General features: G+C 34.5%; 1 protein-coding gene across 2 annotated transcripts in view; it reads right to left on the reverse strand.

Moving 5' to 3' along the window:
• Positions 1-1,266: 1,266 nt before the first annotated feature.
• NUP58 (nucleoporin 58) overlaps positions 1,267-13,580 on the reverse strand; it is a 40,023-nt gene continuing 27,709 nt past the window's right edge. For both annotated transcript variants that reach the window (XM_046664380.1, XM_046664379.1), the window contains 4 exons: positions 11,962-12,163; positions 6,455-6,553; positions 4,735-4,830; positions 1,267-3,462 (listed from right to left, as the gene is read on the reverse strand). In XM_046664380.1, coding sequence (XP_046520336.1) covers positions 3,293-3,462; positions 4,735-4,830; positions 6,455-6,553; positions 11,962-12,163 — 567 coding nt within the window. In that variant the 3' untranslated portion in view covers positions 1,267-3,292. The remainder of the gene's footprint in view (positions 3,463-4,734; positions 4,831-6,454; positions 6,554-11,961; positions 12,164-13,580) is intronic.

Raw genomic sequence — 13,580 nt, forward strand, 5'->3', positions numbered from 1 at the left:
ACGGGTTCAAGGCAACCGTCTGAACCCAGATGATTCCAGGAGTCCAATCTGTCTCACAAGAAAAATATTAATATTCATTATGTAGAAATCATTAAGAAAAAAACTCCTAAATAATCTGGTATAAAAATGAACAATATCACATGCAATTACATTAATATGCAAATGGGAATATATATATTAAAAAGCTCAACTTCACAAGTACTTGTTATTAGGATTGACAATATCTAGAGTTATGGAGAATGCTGGGAAATGGGTACTAATACACACCGTTGAAGTGTAAATTTATACAGCATTTTGGGAAGGCAATCTGACATTAAAACATGCAATTTGTATGCCTTTTCAGCAATTCCTCTTCTAGAATCAATCCCAAAGAAACATCAAACATAAGCATAAAGAGCCATGTACAAGGATATTGACTGCAGCTTTTTCGGGAAACACTAGAAAGAATGTAACTGCCCATCAACAGAGAATTTGCAACTAATCATCATACATTCAAAAAAATCATTGTACATTCCTGCTAGGGGACAGTATGTAAAAAGGAAATCTACATGCACTGACAGGAAAGATGATGATATCACTCAAGGGGGTAAAAAGCAAGTGACAGAATACAGAGATTTCTTAACCCATTTGTTTAAAAAAAAAAAGATCTAAGAGACAATGGTAAAATGTGAGAAAATGAGAGAAAAGAAAAAAAGAAAGGAGAATATACATTTGTACACATACGTTGAAAAAGATATTTTTTAAAAGGGTCCTAAAGGATATACACCAACTCATTAGGAGTGGATACTCTAGGGAAGAAAGTGGGATTAGGGCCTGGGAGCTGAAGGGGACTGTTACTCAATATTCTTCTATAGTATGAACTAACAAAGAACTTACTATTTGTGTTCAGTCTTTTGTTTTTTTAAAAAAGCCAAATTTAGGGGCCAGCCTGGTAGTGTAGTAGATAGGTTCATGCACTCTGCTTCGGCGGCACAGGGTTCACAGGTGTGGACCCCAGGCATGGACCTACACATTGCTCATCAAGCCACACTGTGGCAGCATCCTACATACAAAACAGAGGAAGACTGGCACAGATACTAGCAGCAACAATCTTCCTCAAGCAAAAGGAGGAAGATTGGCTAACTGATGTTAGTTCAGGGCCAATCTTCCTCACCAAAAAGAAAAAAAAAAAAGCAAAATACATAAACCAGCGAAAAGAAAACACTAAAAACCAACCAAAGAGAATAAAAGAGCAATAGTAAGAAAATTACATATTAAGAACAACTACTTACACCTATAAAGATTCAAAGCAACTGACACAATAACCTTTATTGTTTACATAATGATAGGCTCTGGACAAAGTGAGGACAATGGAGACAATGACAACAACACATTTAAACTCCTATCACAAATTGATCTGTTACAAATTTCCAGTGGTACAACATATTAAAAAGTAAAATATATAAAGAAAAAAAACCAAGAAATATAAATATTCAGATTTTCGCAGCACAATGCAATGTCCTTTTAATAAAAAGTTTGTTGTAATTGTGTATTTAATTCTGACAGTAATTCAAAACACAAAAATCACACATTTTCCTACCCTTCCCCAAAATCTGGATCTGGGGATTAGAGTATTAGAGAAGTACGCAAAAATAAAAACAACTTTAGTGCTCAGAAACAAAGCATTTTCCTTATTTTAATGCATCAAGGTGCAAAAATTTCAATTCCAAAAAGCCAATCATTGCTATATGCGGATAAATAAAACAGATCTGACAACACTTTTATACTCTAACCCAACTAACATTATACTAAAAATATGTGTGTGTGTGTGCGTGTGTGTATGTGTGTGTGTGTGTGTGTATACATATATATATGCAATACCTATTTTAGAAAAAAAGGTGCCTTGGTGAAAATGATTCTGAAAATAGTCACTTGATGCACATCATGTACAAAACCTTCTATATAAAAAATTAAACTATTTTCAATGAAATTGCATGTTCACATCCCACCTGAAAACTACTTGAAAGATAAACAGGTCTACCTAAAGGTTTCTGTCTGAAATCGTGGCTAAGGCAGTTCTCTCCCCAAGGGCTGTGTCACCCACTTCACATCACTAATACTAATGGAGACAAAGAGCACACAGATGTCACCTGACATGCCTATGTATTGTTACCTGGAGCTCTGTTCACCGTTAAAATGGGATCGTTTACAGTTGCTACAAAGAATACTTTTTACTTAAAATATATTGTTTCTCTATTCCAAATTAAGCACTTACTTAAGACATTAAGAGGCTGATAAGCCACTCCATTTGGTGTCAGTATCAATAGCCCTATAAGAAAGAACTCTGTATTGGAATAGCTAGAAAAGTTTCCACTAAAGTAATAGTGCATCCTTCACCTGCATAGAATCAGTTTGGCTTAATAGCTCTTTGCCCCCAGAACGTCAGTCTGGAGTCAAATATGCTCCTGAAGGTTCACCTTAGATATGAAAAACATCTCATATAGGCAATATGAGGATATATAGGATGGTTAAAATTTTTAAAATCTGTTCAACGAGTCTTACAGCATTCCTCATTTGGAGTAGCTGCTAAACGTTAACGTGGAAACAAAAATGGAAAAGACTAGGGGCAATGAAGTTGAGTCGGTCAAATATTTATGCCAGTAACCGTTTCACTAGGTCTTGAAGCAAATAACTGAAATGATCTGGTACCTCTAGCTCATCATTCTACAAGCACTGAGGATTTGAAGCTTAAAGGGTGAAAACTGGAATACCCTTAGAAAAGGGAAACAGTCTGAGGCAAAAGTTGTAGGTCTGTAAATATATATTTTATATGCACACACAATTGTGTGTATTATTTTGTATATATTTACATATATATTCACAAGATGCCCTGCAGTGTAGTTCAAAAGGCCTTTATCAAGGAACAAACTAATTCTAGTATAGGCCCTAGAGTTCATACCATCTGCATAAGAACAAATGTGCATATATTCACATAATGTAAACCTTATCAACAAAAACATTGCTATTAATACTAAGTTAAATAGTAGGTTTTACCAATCAGTGATGTAATCAGAACATTTCTTACAGTGAAAATCAAAATAACAAAAAATACACAACTAGGTTTCAAATTCACAAGAAAAAAGATGTTTAGCATGGCAAACAAGGAAGAAAGTCCAAATTCCAGAGTAGGGAAAATATCAAAACTGTATAAATCTCCTGGGATGCAATTTAATTACTGCATCAACGTTAGAAAAATAGACTCATAGAACGAACGATGCTGCTATGGATTCTCTCAACACATCAACTCATATGTTTATCTTTTTCCTCTTTTGTTTCCAGCTGGAGGTTTCTTCAACTGAAGGAGTTGTCCTCCTGTTCCAAAACCTGCAGACGCAGGATTGGACACCCCAAATGTCAAACCAGCTGATGCCGTGATGCCAGGATTGCTGAAGTTAAACCCAGATGTACTTGAGCTGCCAAAGCCTTATGTTTAGGGAAGAAAATATTCATATCAGAAGTTAAGTCACAAAAACAAAAATAAAAAGTGGGAATGAAATGTAAATTTCTAGCTGAAAGAACATATAATCTATAAAAATAGCAAATATCTTAGGGCCCTAAATTTCTAACACGGAATTTTACAGGGAAATAATTTAGCTAACAACTCAGTGGCAACTTTAAAGACAGAAGTCTAGTGATCCAGGCCAAAAGAGACAGCTTAGTGCAAATCACTGAAATCTACAGAAAATGGCAAGTCGCCAGGCCCTTTTCTGTGCAGCACACGAGCGAGATGCCTTCCTCCTCAGCCCTGCAGAAACATCAACATGCAGAAGAAAGACTCTCACAACCCTTGCACTCACCTGCAATTCTAAGTCCTCCAAGAAAGCCCCAACTCTCAATTTTCAGGACCATGAACACACCGAAGAGTAGTACCTATTGTTTTGACTTTATAAGAGCACTTGCATAATTAAGATCAAGTACTATTACTGCTTAGTTAACTAATACTAGCATATTTAGATTATAATCTTGACACCACTGAATTCTACTGTTATCTACTCTGTTGGAAGTGTTGATTTTAACTACTTAATATTAAACGGAATTTCCTTCAAGTTCTCTCAATTTAAACACAATTTAATCTGTATTATGTCATTATGTTAGACATGATATTTACCCCTAAGCACTGCACGTTAAAACAAGCCATTATTTACAAACATAGAGAAAATGCAAAAGTAGATAGAATTCAGACTTTTCTACTAGAAGAGTCAAAAGATTATACACATTTTAAAAATGAACAAAGAACCCAATTAATCACCGTTTCTAGGACTGGTATTCTTAAAGCCAGAAGGACTTATAACTGAAGAACATCTCTTTGGAAGAGAAATCCTTCTTCTGAATGAATAATGATAAAAACTGGGTTAAAACTTTCACAACGATGGGTTCATTTTTGTAATAATGAAAAAAATTCTTTAACCATGAAACTAGTCTTTGGGTCCAAAAGAATCTGTACATAGTAAGAGAAGATGTAACTACTTATTGTATGAGACTAGTAAGTGTTGTTTGAAGTATTTTTACACACTTGACCTTTAGCTTACAGAGAGATAAAGCTGTGTGCTGAATTAGGCTTGCATGCTTCATCCCGGGGGGGAGAAACTGAATCAGGGATCTTTTTCAGATACTGGAAATAACAATACTTATATTTTTAAATTAAATAATTTGCACCTTTAAATTTGCCTGAAATTCAGGCCGAAACACACAAACCTGCACTAAGACTTCCTGAGGGTTTATTTGTTGTTCCAAATCCAAATGTGGAGGCCCCTGTGGTGCTGCATCCAAAACCAGAGCTAGTTCCAAATCCTAGTGGAGGGTAATAGAGAAATACACAACGGTACGTAAAACACAGGTTACAGGACACTGACAAGTCAAACCTAGCATCATCAAAGGTCTAACAACAGTGTTGAAAAACATGGCCTTATTAAGGAAATCTGCTGTTTACTCGTTGGCATAAGACTTTAGGAAAAAATAGATTAATTCTGAAATAAAACATTTATATCTAGTTTGAGTAAATTTATGACCCATCAGTAATTCTTAAAGAACAGGGCCATAAAAAACAAGATCATATTAGTATTTTCTCTCCCAAATGGACTGGAAATTTTAGTGACCAAGTATGATTTTAGTCAAACAGATATAAATATATCTACTCAGGGATACTTCATTTTGCAAAAAAAAAAAAAAAAAAGAAAGGCTGACTAAATTCATAAATAAGCATGACATGCACAACAATTTAAACATGAAGTACCACAAGGTAATTTTACTATGCTTTTTACCAAAACATTTTCACTTAAGAACCTTTACCATTGAAAAACTGTGTAACTAAATAATAGTCAATCATTTAAAATCTACTCAGTAACAGTAGGCTCCTGCCATAGTACCAGCCAATGCAACAATGAGAAATTGGGAGTGGGAGCATCATGTTTTTTCTAATAACACTATAGTCACAATTTAAATAAAGAAATATTTTTCATGAAATCAAGTTCAAGAGGAGATTCTGCTAAGTACTTGAAGACTTGTTTCCACTCTCCTAAAAGTCAAGTGCTCTAAAAATAAAATTCAAATTCTTCTTAGGCTACTCTGCAACACCTTATCAAATATTAAGTTTAATAGTATTATTGCCTGTAACTCTAAGAAATATGATGACAAATTGGATTATACCTCATAGGAATTATGCTGTCTGCCGTAATTCTACTAATTCCTAATAGAGTCTACTATATTAACTAACCACGATAGCTTATAGGTTTCCCCCTCTTATGATGATATATATTAGTGGAAATAAGGAAACCTTATTCATTACATGACAACGCACTTGTCAAAAGAGAATCAACTTTCAACTATCCATACCAGAGAAGTGTGAATGCATCTCTATTTAGCATGATGTTTTTGCAGAAGACTTACCTTAAGAGTTAACTTATGAAACTATTAAAATAAACTTAATTGCTTATGTACACAAGTATGCATAAAGGCAAATACACCAAAAGTGCTTAAGAATGGACAGAAATCGAGCTGTTCAATTTAGAATAAAACTATTTCCCCATTTCAAGTGTTCGTTTTCAGAAGATAATGATTAGGAGAATGTACGTCCAGAAGTAGTTTGGACTCCAAATTGATGACCATTAATTTTTTTCAAGTTAATTAAATTTATTAAAACTCAGTAATTTTCAAGTTATTTTAGCATATGCTTTGAAAATATGAACATCCCTACCACTTAATTTTAATACCCTTTAATATTTACTATTCACAGAAAGTGACATTATTTTTTAAGTTCTAAATCTAATAGAAAGCACTGACTATGTTTGGAGAATCGTTTTTTGCCAAATGGAACCTTAACTTCCAAAATAGTAGTTCCTCTTAGAGAATTTTCACAGGCTAGTATCAATTCCAGTGTATAATAGTCCAATGCAATATTAGAAAAGTTAAAGTGTACCTCCAAGGTTTGAAGAACCTAAGCCACTTGATTGCAAGCCAGTGCCAATACCTGAGCCGAATGGCGTTCCAAAACTAACTCCCAGAGATGGCTGTGGCCCTGGTATAAAAAAAAAATGGGGGGGAAAAAACAAATTTTCCTTACTCTTTCAAGATTAAAGTTTCTTTATGAAATTATTTTTCAAATGAACAGTGATTATTTTTAACAAATTCTATTTGCTAAAATTAGTTTTCAGGATGTCTCCCCAGCCTAATTTATGTCTCAACTGATTTACCTATCAAAAAAACCTTTTAAAATTAAGTTGTTCACACTAGACAATTAAGAGGCTTACCACATTGACAGATGAATGTTAGTTTAACCTACTAAATAATTTGAAATCTTTAATGTATTATAAATTATAGTTCCTTTAGTTTTACTTCTAGAATGATTTTAGATTTCCCCACCTGTTTTCTGATAAAATTAGTTGGTCTAATCAGTAAAGGGTTTCACTTTTTTTCTTTTTAAAACAAGCTCCTTACGTTAGAGTCAAGTCTCAACTGATCAAGAGATTGACGCTAACATGGCAAAACTATCATGTTACTTCATAAGATTAAGTACCCAAAAAACTAGGCATGATTTCTTACATGAAATATAAATGATATATACAGTAAGTGGATAAAAAACAAGACAATGTTTTATTTTATTAAATTTATTGTTCCATTTTAAAGCAAATCAATTACACAGTAACATGACAATTCCAACTTGTTCACAAAAAGTGAGAGAGTTCTACTGTTAAGCTCTGCTACATTACACCACTTATCACCTGATTAAATAAGATAGATAATGAACATTTACAAAGGCACCGCTGTGTACCTTGACAGATTCAATACATTCAAGATTTCAATTCAGAAGTTTCTTTCCAACATTTTGGAAAACGCACTCAGATGCAGAATGATTAATCATCCTTTTCCCATTTGTTAACTTTAAAGATTTTGGCTGAGTTTGTTTGGCAAGAATAGCATCAAACTCACTAGCCTCTCTTTTTACCTACATTTTTTTTTTAAACTAAGCAGAATACAAAAATCTAAAAATCTTTCATTTGATAAATAATTTATGAAAATTATTCAATAAATTTCATAGTACAATCTTCAGTCTTGTCTTTTTCAAGCACAGTGATCAGTGCATCTCAAAGTTGAGGGAACTGCCAAAGTAATATACAGATTGAAATTTACACTCTTCAGAGAAATCAAAGCCTTCAAGTTGTTCAATGAAGAATGAGGTTTGTATATTCAAAAGGTAGTGCAAAATTATAAAGCATTAAAAAAAAACAACTGAAGAACTACATTTTGCTACACTGGGACAGAAACTGGACTTTTCAAATAAACTCCTATCCAGAAAATAAAGAACAAGGACTAATAGCAGCCAGAGTTCTTATACTACTATTAAAAAATAAATTAAAAAAGGATTTAAATTTTTACATCCAGTTTGACATCAATTTGAGAATAAAACACCTGCCTAGCAGCTCTTTTGTAAAATGTTACTATAGGAAAAAGAAACTAAGCATATTACTTCCTTATTTCTAACAAAAATAATATGTAGAAAACACACGTCCAGTTTCTTTAACATTGAGAGACTTAAGTGTCACATGTTAACAGGAGGCACTGCTGGTGGAAGACCCTAAAGAAGACGCACCACAGCCCTCAGCCCTAAGCGTCATAAGAGTTACTCAAATCACAGGCTTTTTGTTGTGTGTGGGTCTGTTTGAGAGCAACTCTAATCATCAATATTCAGGATATAGATAATCAAGAACTCTTAACGATGACAAGACTTTCCATTGCACAACAGGTACATGGTATTTTGAGTTTTCTACCTTCACACAAATTCTGAAGGCAACATCATTTATAAAACTAGTAGGCAAATGTATAACATTTTTTAGTAGTAAAAACTCATGATAAATATCTCCCATGCCAAAGTATTAGCATATATTACACTCTGGCCACTATATAAATTAGTTTCACTATTAGAAAGCAGAATCTAAATCCTTCAGGCAAAAGTTACGCGAACAATTCAAGAAGTCTGTTTCGAAATATGAATAGTCATTCAATAAGAGGCTCTTAGTTCCATAAATAAAACCAAGTTAATAGTAATATAACCCAATGACTGCCCAAAGTGAAATCTTCATGTAGAGTAACATTTTACAAAAGTTACTGTATAATATATTCACACACAACAAAATCAAGTTTAGCACTGTAATTCATTATTTTCCAGAATAAATTCTACTTTCTTCAAAGCAAAACTGCATTCACAGGAAAAGGACTAAAGTGCTAAAAGTCTTTATAACTTTCAATGATCACTCAAAATACCTAACATAATTAGTATGGTTGTTCCTAAGTCATATTTTAAAAATTATAGTTTTTCTTAAAAAACAAAAAACGCCTTTTCCCCAATTCGAAAAATTTTACTCTTACTGATTTAATGGGGAATGTCCCTTTGGTTATTAAATACAACAAAAATCACAAAGCCACAAGACTAAAATTAAATACTTAAAGTTTCCTATTTAACACTACACTTTAAATGTCCAAACCTACACTAAAAGCTACAAAGTAGAAATTCCTAACAAAATGTCTCAGCTCTCCTTAAAAACAGCAGCTAAATCACATGAGTCTTATTATGTAAACATCAAGAACTTTTTAAAGTGTCAAAACACAACAGCACAACTTAATCCCAGTACCTTAGCTTAAAACAACCTACCCTAAGTTAAAGTAAACTGAAAAGCCTAATGTAAATGTCTTAAGCTTTTTAGAGACTTCAGAAGCACTGGTGGACAAGTATACTCAAGATCTACCAATGTGTAATTCATCCATGTGTTGATGCTTATTTCATACATAAACAGCCTGCTTGTTTTTCATCAATTTGCTTCAGCCTTCAGAAGCAATAACCATAAGTCACAAAGGCCTAAGCTCTATTACATACTTTTTCATTAAAAAACATTGAAGAAGGACCAAGCAGTCACTTAAGTCCATACCTCCACCTCCAAGAAAGACTACACAGAAACTACCTTCAGAAGGTAGCAGCCTAAGAAGCTATCTGTTATACACTAATGAAGTCAAGAATCCATATGCAAATAAAAGTAAAACACCTCTGACAACTCAAATCTTGCACAGATCAACAGTGATGCATTAAAAACAGCCCACAAGCTTTATCTAGCTTCATCTACATGGTCTTTAAAATTGGTTACTAGCACTTAAAAAAAGATTTCATCAAAGTCACAGGACATAAGAAATAAGTCACTGGGTACAAAGCACAATGCAATAAATAGGAACACTTCTGAATGGGCTGTAACTCATAAAATCAGTACGTTTCTAACAGAGCTAAAAAATTCTGCTATAGTGGTGACATGACCAAAATAACTAACATTCTGACTGGGAGAGGCATAATGGAATGGACTATGGAGCCTGGGAGACCTTTAGAGACATAAAAGGAAAAAGAGAAGGCATAATGCAAAACTATTAGTACTACTGTTTAGCTTCTCAGTTCTAAAAATCCATATAACTCAAAACGAAAACACTCTAAGACTGTTTAGGTCGATAAACTACAATTCCTGCCACCTGATTAGAAAGCCCTTATGCGAATAGAGAAAAAAACTTCAGGGAACAGAGAAAATAGTTTCCCCAAAGTCTGGCAAAAGTACAGACAAAACTAAAGCATATGAGCAAAAGGCTCCTCAAGATGATTACTCTAAATTCATCTAATATGCTCCACCACCACAGAGAGCAAAGACCATATCCATACTGTTTATCTTTCTACCCCTGGAGCCAAGCACACGGCAGGCACTCGTATTTATAGAATGAACACATATTTTCATATGTCCACAAGTCCAAAACGTATGAGTGAAAAACCTACAAACCTCTCAAGACTGTCTACATGAGAGTTAAAAAACAAAACAAATGCCCTGACAGCTGGTTTTCCTTCAATTTTAGTTTATACCACAGAATAAAGTTCACTTACAGCATAACATTTTAGATAATGGATCTTTCTCCAGTTTTATTTACTAGAATGGAAATCCCCTGTATAAAGACGACTTAAGCAAACCCATGCTTTATCTGATCTACTTTAGGATTAACATTGGCTCTAAAGAGTAAATTGGTACTCTGGTTGGTTTGATTAGCTGGTTAAATAATCATGAGAACTGATGATCATAATTATGAGATTGACAGGAATCAATTCCATAATCGCTTTATAGGAATCAATCCCATAATGAATGACTTTTTTTCCCTCCATAACTTGAGAATGCAATTCTACACTCCAGCCAGCTAGAGACTACTATATAGTGCTTATGTGAGCCACTATTCACATGGATCCAGCCATGGAATGTGGAGGATTTGGCATAAACCCATCATCAGCCATTTACTGATGGAAAGTCAATTCAGTCATCTCCAAATGTGAAGAACAATGGCTTAAACTGCCAATAGTGAAAACCAGAGAATGGTTCCCTAGTAGAGGCAGCCTGAATGCAATCTAGATACGTTTTTTACTTTTTTTTGTACTATAATTTATTATTGGACTATAAAGAAATCTCAGAAAGACACAAGCTGTAGAATAACTAATAAGCATTACTCAAAAATCTATGAATGAGTAAAGAAAGAAATCAACATTCATTAAGACCATATTTTTCTGTTAAACTTCAATCCTGACAAAAAAGGGACTGCAGGATAAAAAGACAAATAATCTCCAAAAGACATAGGACCAAACTAAATAATGCAGAACTAGACCACAAAAATGTTTCTCTCATTAGAAGTGAAATTAAATCAAGGGACTAGTCTGCTTTCCAGTATCTCACCAATTCTTTCTATCACCTGCTCAACTTCCTAGTTCATACTTCTTCATGTGCAATCCAGAGCATCTCAAAACATCTTTTTCCTGCTCTTGCTACTGTTCTGTTCATTTTGAAAAGGTAGAAATAATTTTAGAATATACCTTCTTCCAAATTTGGTTAAGAGGGCCTGTACTCTGTTTCCAGTCATTATACACACAAACTGATCTTCAACACACCTTCAGTGAATAAAAACGTACTTCATCCTGAATGTGGGTGCTCTGTAATCACCATGTATGAGGAAACGAGAATGCACCATCTATCAGTGTCATATATGAAAAATGCAGTGTATGGCTGGATTACCTCAGACTTTAAAACAATAAATGATACAATCACGATTTTAGAATCTGTTATTTTTAAGTGTAATTCAGTAGTGAAACACTGTGTTCTAAAGGGCATTTATAGCAATACAGCAAGTAACATTAAGTAAATTCACAATATTCAATATCTATTGACGTATAATTATTGCTAAGACTACCCTGCGTTTTTTATCAGGTATATGTTTATAATTGTGTCCATCACAATTTTTAGATTGTATTGGAACAGCTACTCATAGAAATTTCTTCAGTGCTAACACAAAAGGAAGACTTATAAAAATGCACATAAATGTTCTGCATTTTAACAGTAAGAAGCTATAACTTGAATGCATTCAGACCTGTAGCAGGCTGTTGCTGCTGTGTAAGTGTTGCAGCCATGGCAACGGCTGCTGCATTTGGCATGTTGCTGAAAGGGGTGGGTCCAGTAGTAACTCTGGGTGCATTCTGCCACTTCTTGGCTTCTGCTCGCCTGGCTTCAAACACATCTACAGCATCTCCCAAGAACATTTTCCTGTAGCCAAGGTATTGTTCTTTAAGCACCTAAACGAAATTAAAAAAAAGAAAAGATTAATCAAGTTCTGGACTGACTCTGGTAGTATGTGAATGGATATAACTATGAAATAAGTTAGCAAAGACACTGCCAATATTATACATTCCATCTAAACTGCAAATGAGAATGTTGGTAATGCATGGTGTGGGGAGTAACAAGTTTGTGAGTTCTAGTACTCTTTGGAATATTTGAATATTTTTTTCTCTATTCTTGTCATGTCTTTACAATAAACTGCCTAAAATATTCTGGCTTCGTGAGGCCCTCTTTAAAATGAGTTAGAGCTAAGTTTTGTTGCTTTTAGGAAGATTATCCCTGAGCTAACAGCTGCCACCAATCCTCCTCTTTTTGCCAAGGAAGACTGGCCCTGAGCTAACATCCGTGCCCATCTTCCTCTACTTTATATGCAGGACGCCTGCCAAAGCATGGCTTGACAAGTGGTGTGTAGGTCCACATCCAGGATCTGAACTGGTGAACCCCGGGCTGCCTAAATGGAGGATGTGAACTTAACCGCTGCACCACCAGGCTGGCCCCGAGTTAGCTAGGTTTTGAGACAAGCAGAGTAATATCTAAAATTTCATTTTAATATTCCAGTTTTTCATCAAATTTTCCCCTCCAATGTCCAACCTTTTGATAACTTTTAGATTCAAAAAGCTTGAAAACAAAGTACTAAATACGTATTTGTTAAATATCTTTCTTAAAAAGCCTAGGTAACTTATGTTGAGCTTGTATAACCAAACAGGATGGGAGTGGGAGGCAGAGGAATGAGTTTATAATTTCAGAGTAAGAAAGAAAAAATCAAGTTCATAAAGTGGGCTGGTTTATCCAATGCAACATCTGCTTTGATTAAGGCCATTAATATGGACCATTCTGTTTCACACTAGAATTATTAAATACTTTCATTAAAGATTTAACCTAATTTAGATCAGTTTTATACCACTTTTTGAAGAGAGGTAGAATTTGCATATTTCTGACCCACTCTTAGCAGAAATTAATAAATATTAAGCTTTTTGGTTTTAACAGAGAACTCAGAAATCTTACTGTTGTTTATAGTATTTAAAAGCTATCATCCCCTTTATGTGGATGCCAGTATTTCATGTTATAGTTCCAAACTCCTCTGCCTCTATAATGTACTCAAGTAGGCCTGCCAGGAACTGAAAATTGGGAAAACTGCAGTCAGAATTAGGGTGTGCGACGTTGGGAAACTGCAGTCAGAATTAGGGTGTGCGACGTTGGGAAACTGCAGTCAGAATTAGGGTGTGCGACGTTGGGAAACTGCAGTCAGAATTAGGGTGTGCGACGTTGGAAAAACTGCAGTCAGAATTAGGGTGTGCGACGTTGGGGAAACTGCAGTCAGAATTAAGGTGTGCGACGCTGGGAAACTGCAGTCAGAATTAGGGTGTGCGACGC

Source organism: Equus quagga, chromosome 6 (genome assembly GCF_021613505.1).
Source record: "Equus quagga isolate Etosha38 chromosome 6, UCLA_HA_Equagga_1.0, whole genome shotgun sequence".
Taxonomy (NCBI): Eukaryota; Metazoa; Chordata; class Mammalia; order Perissodactyla; family Equidae; genus Equus; species Equus quagga.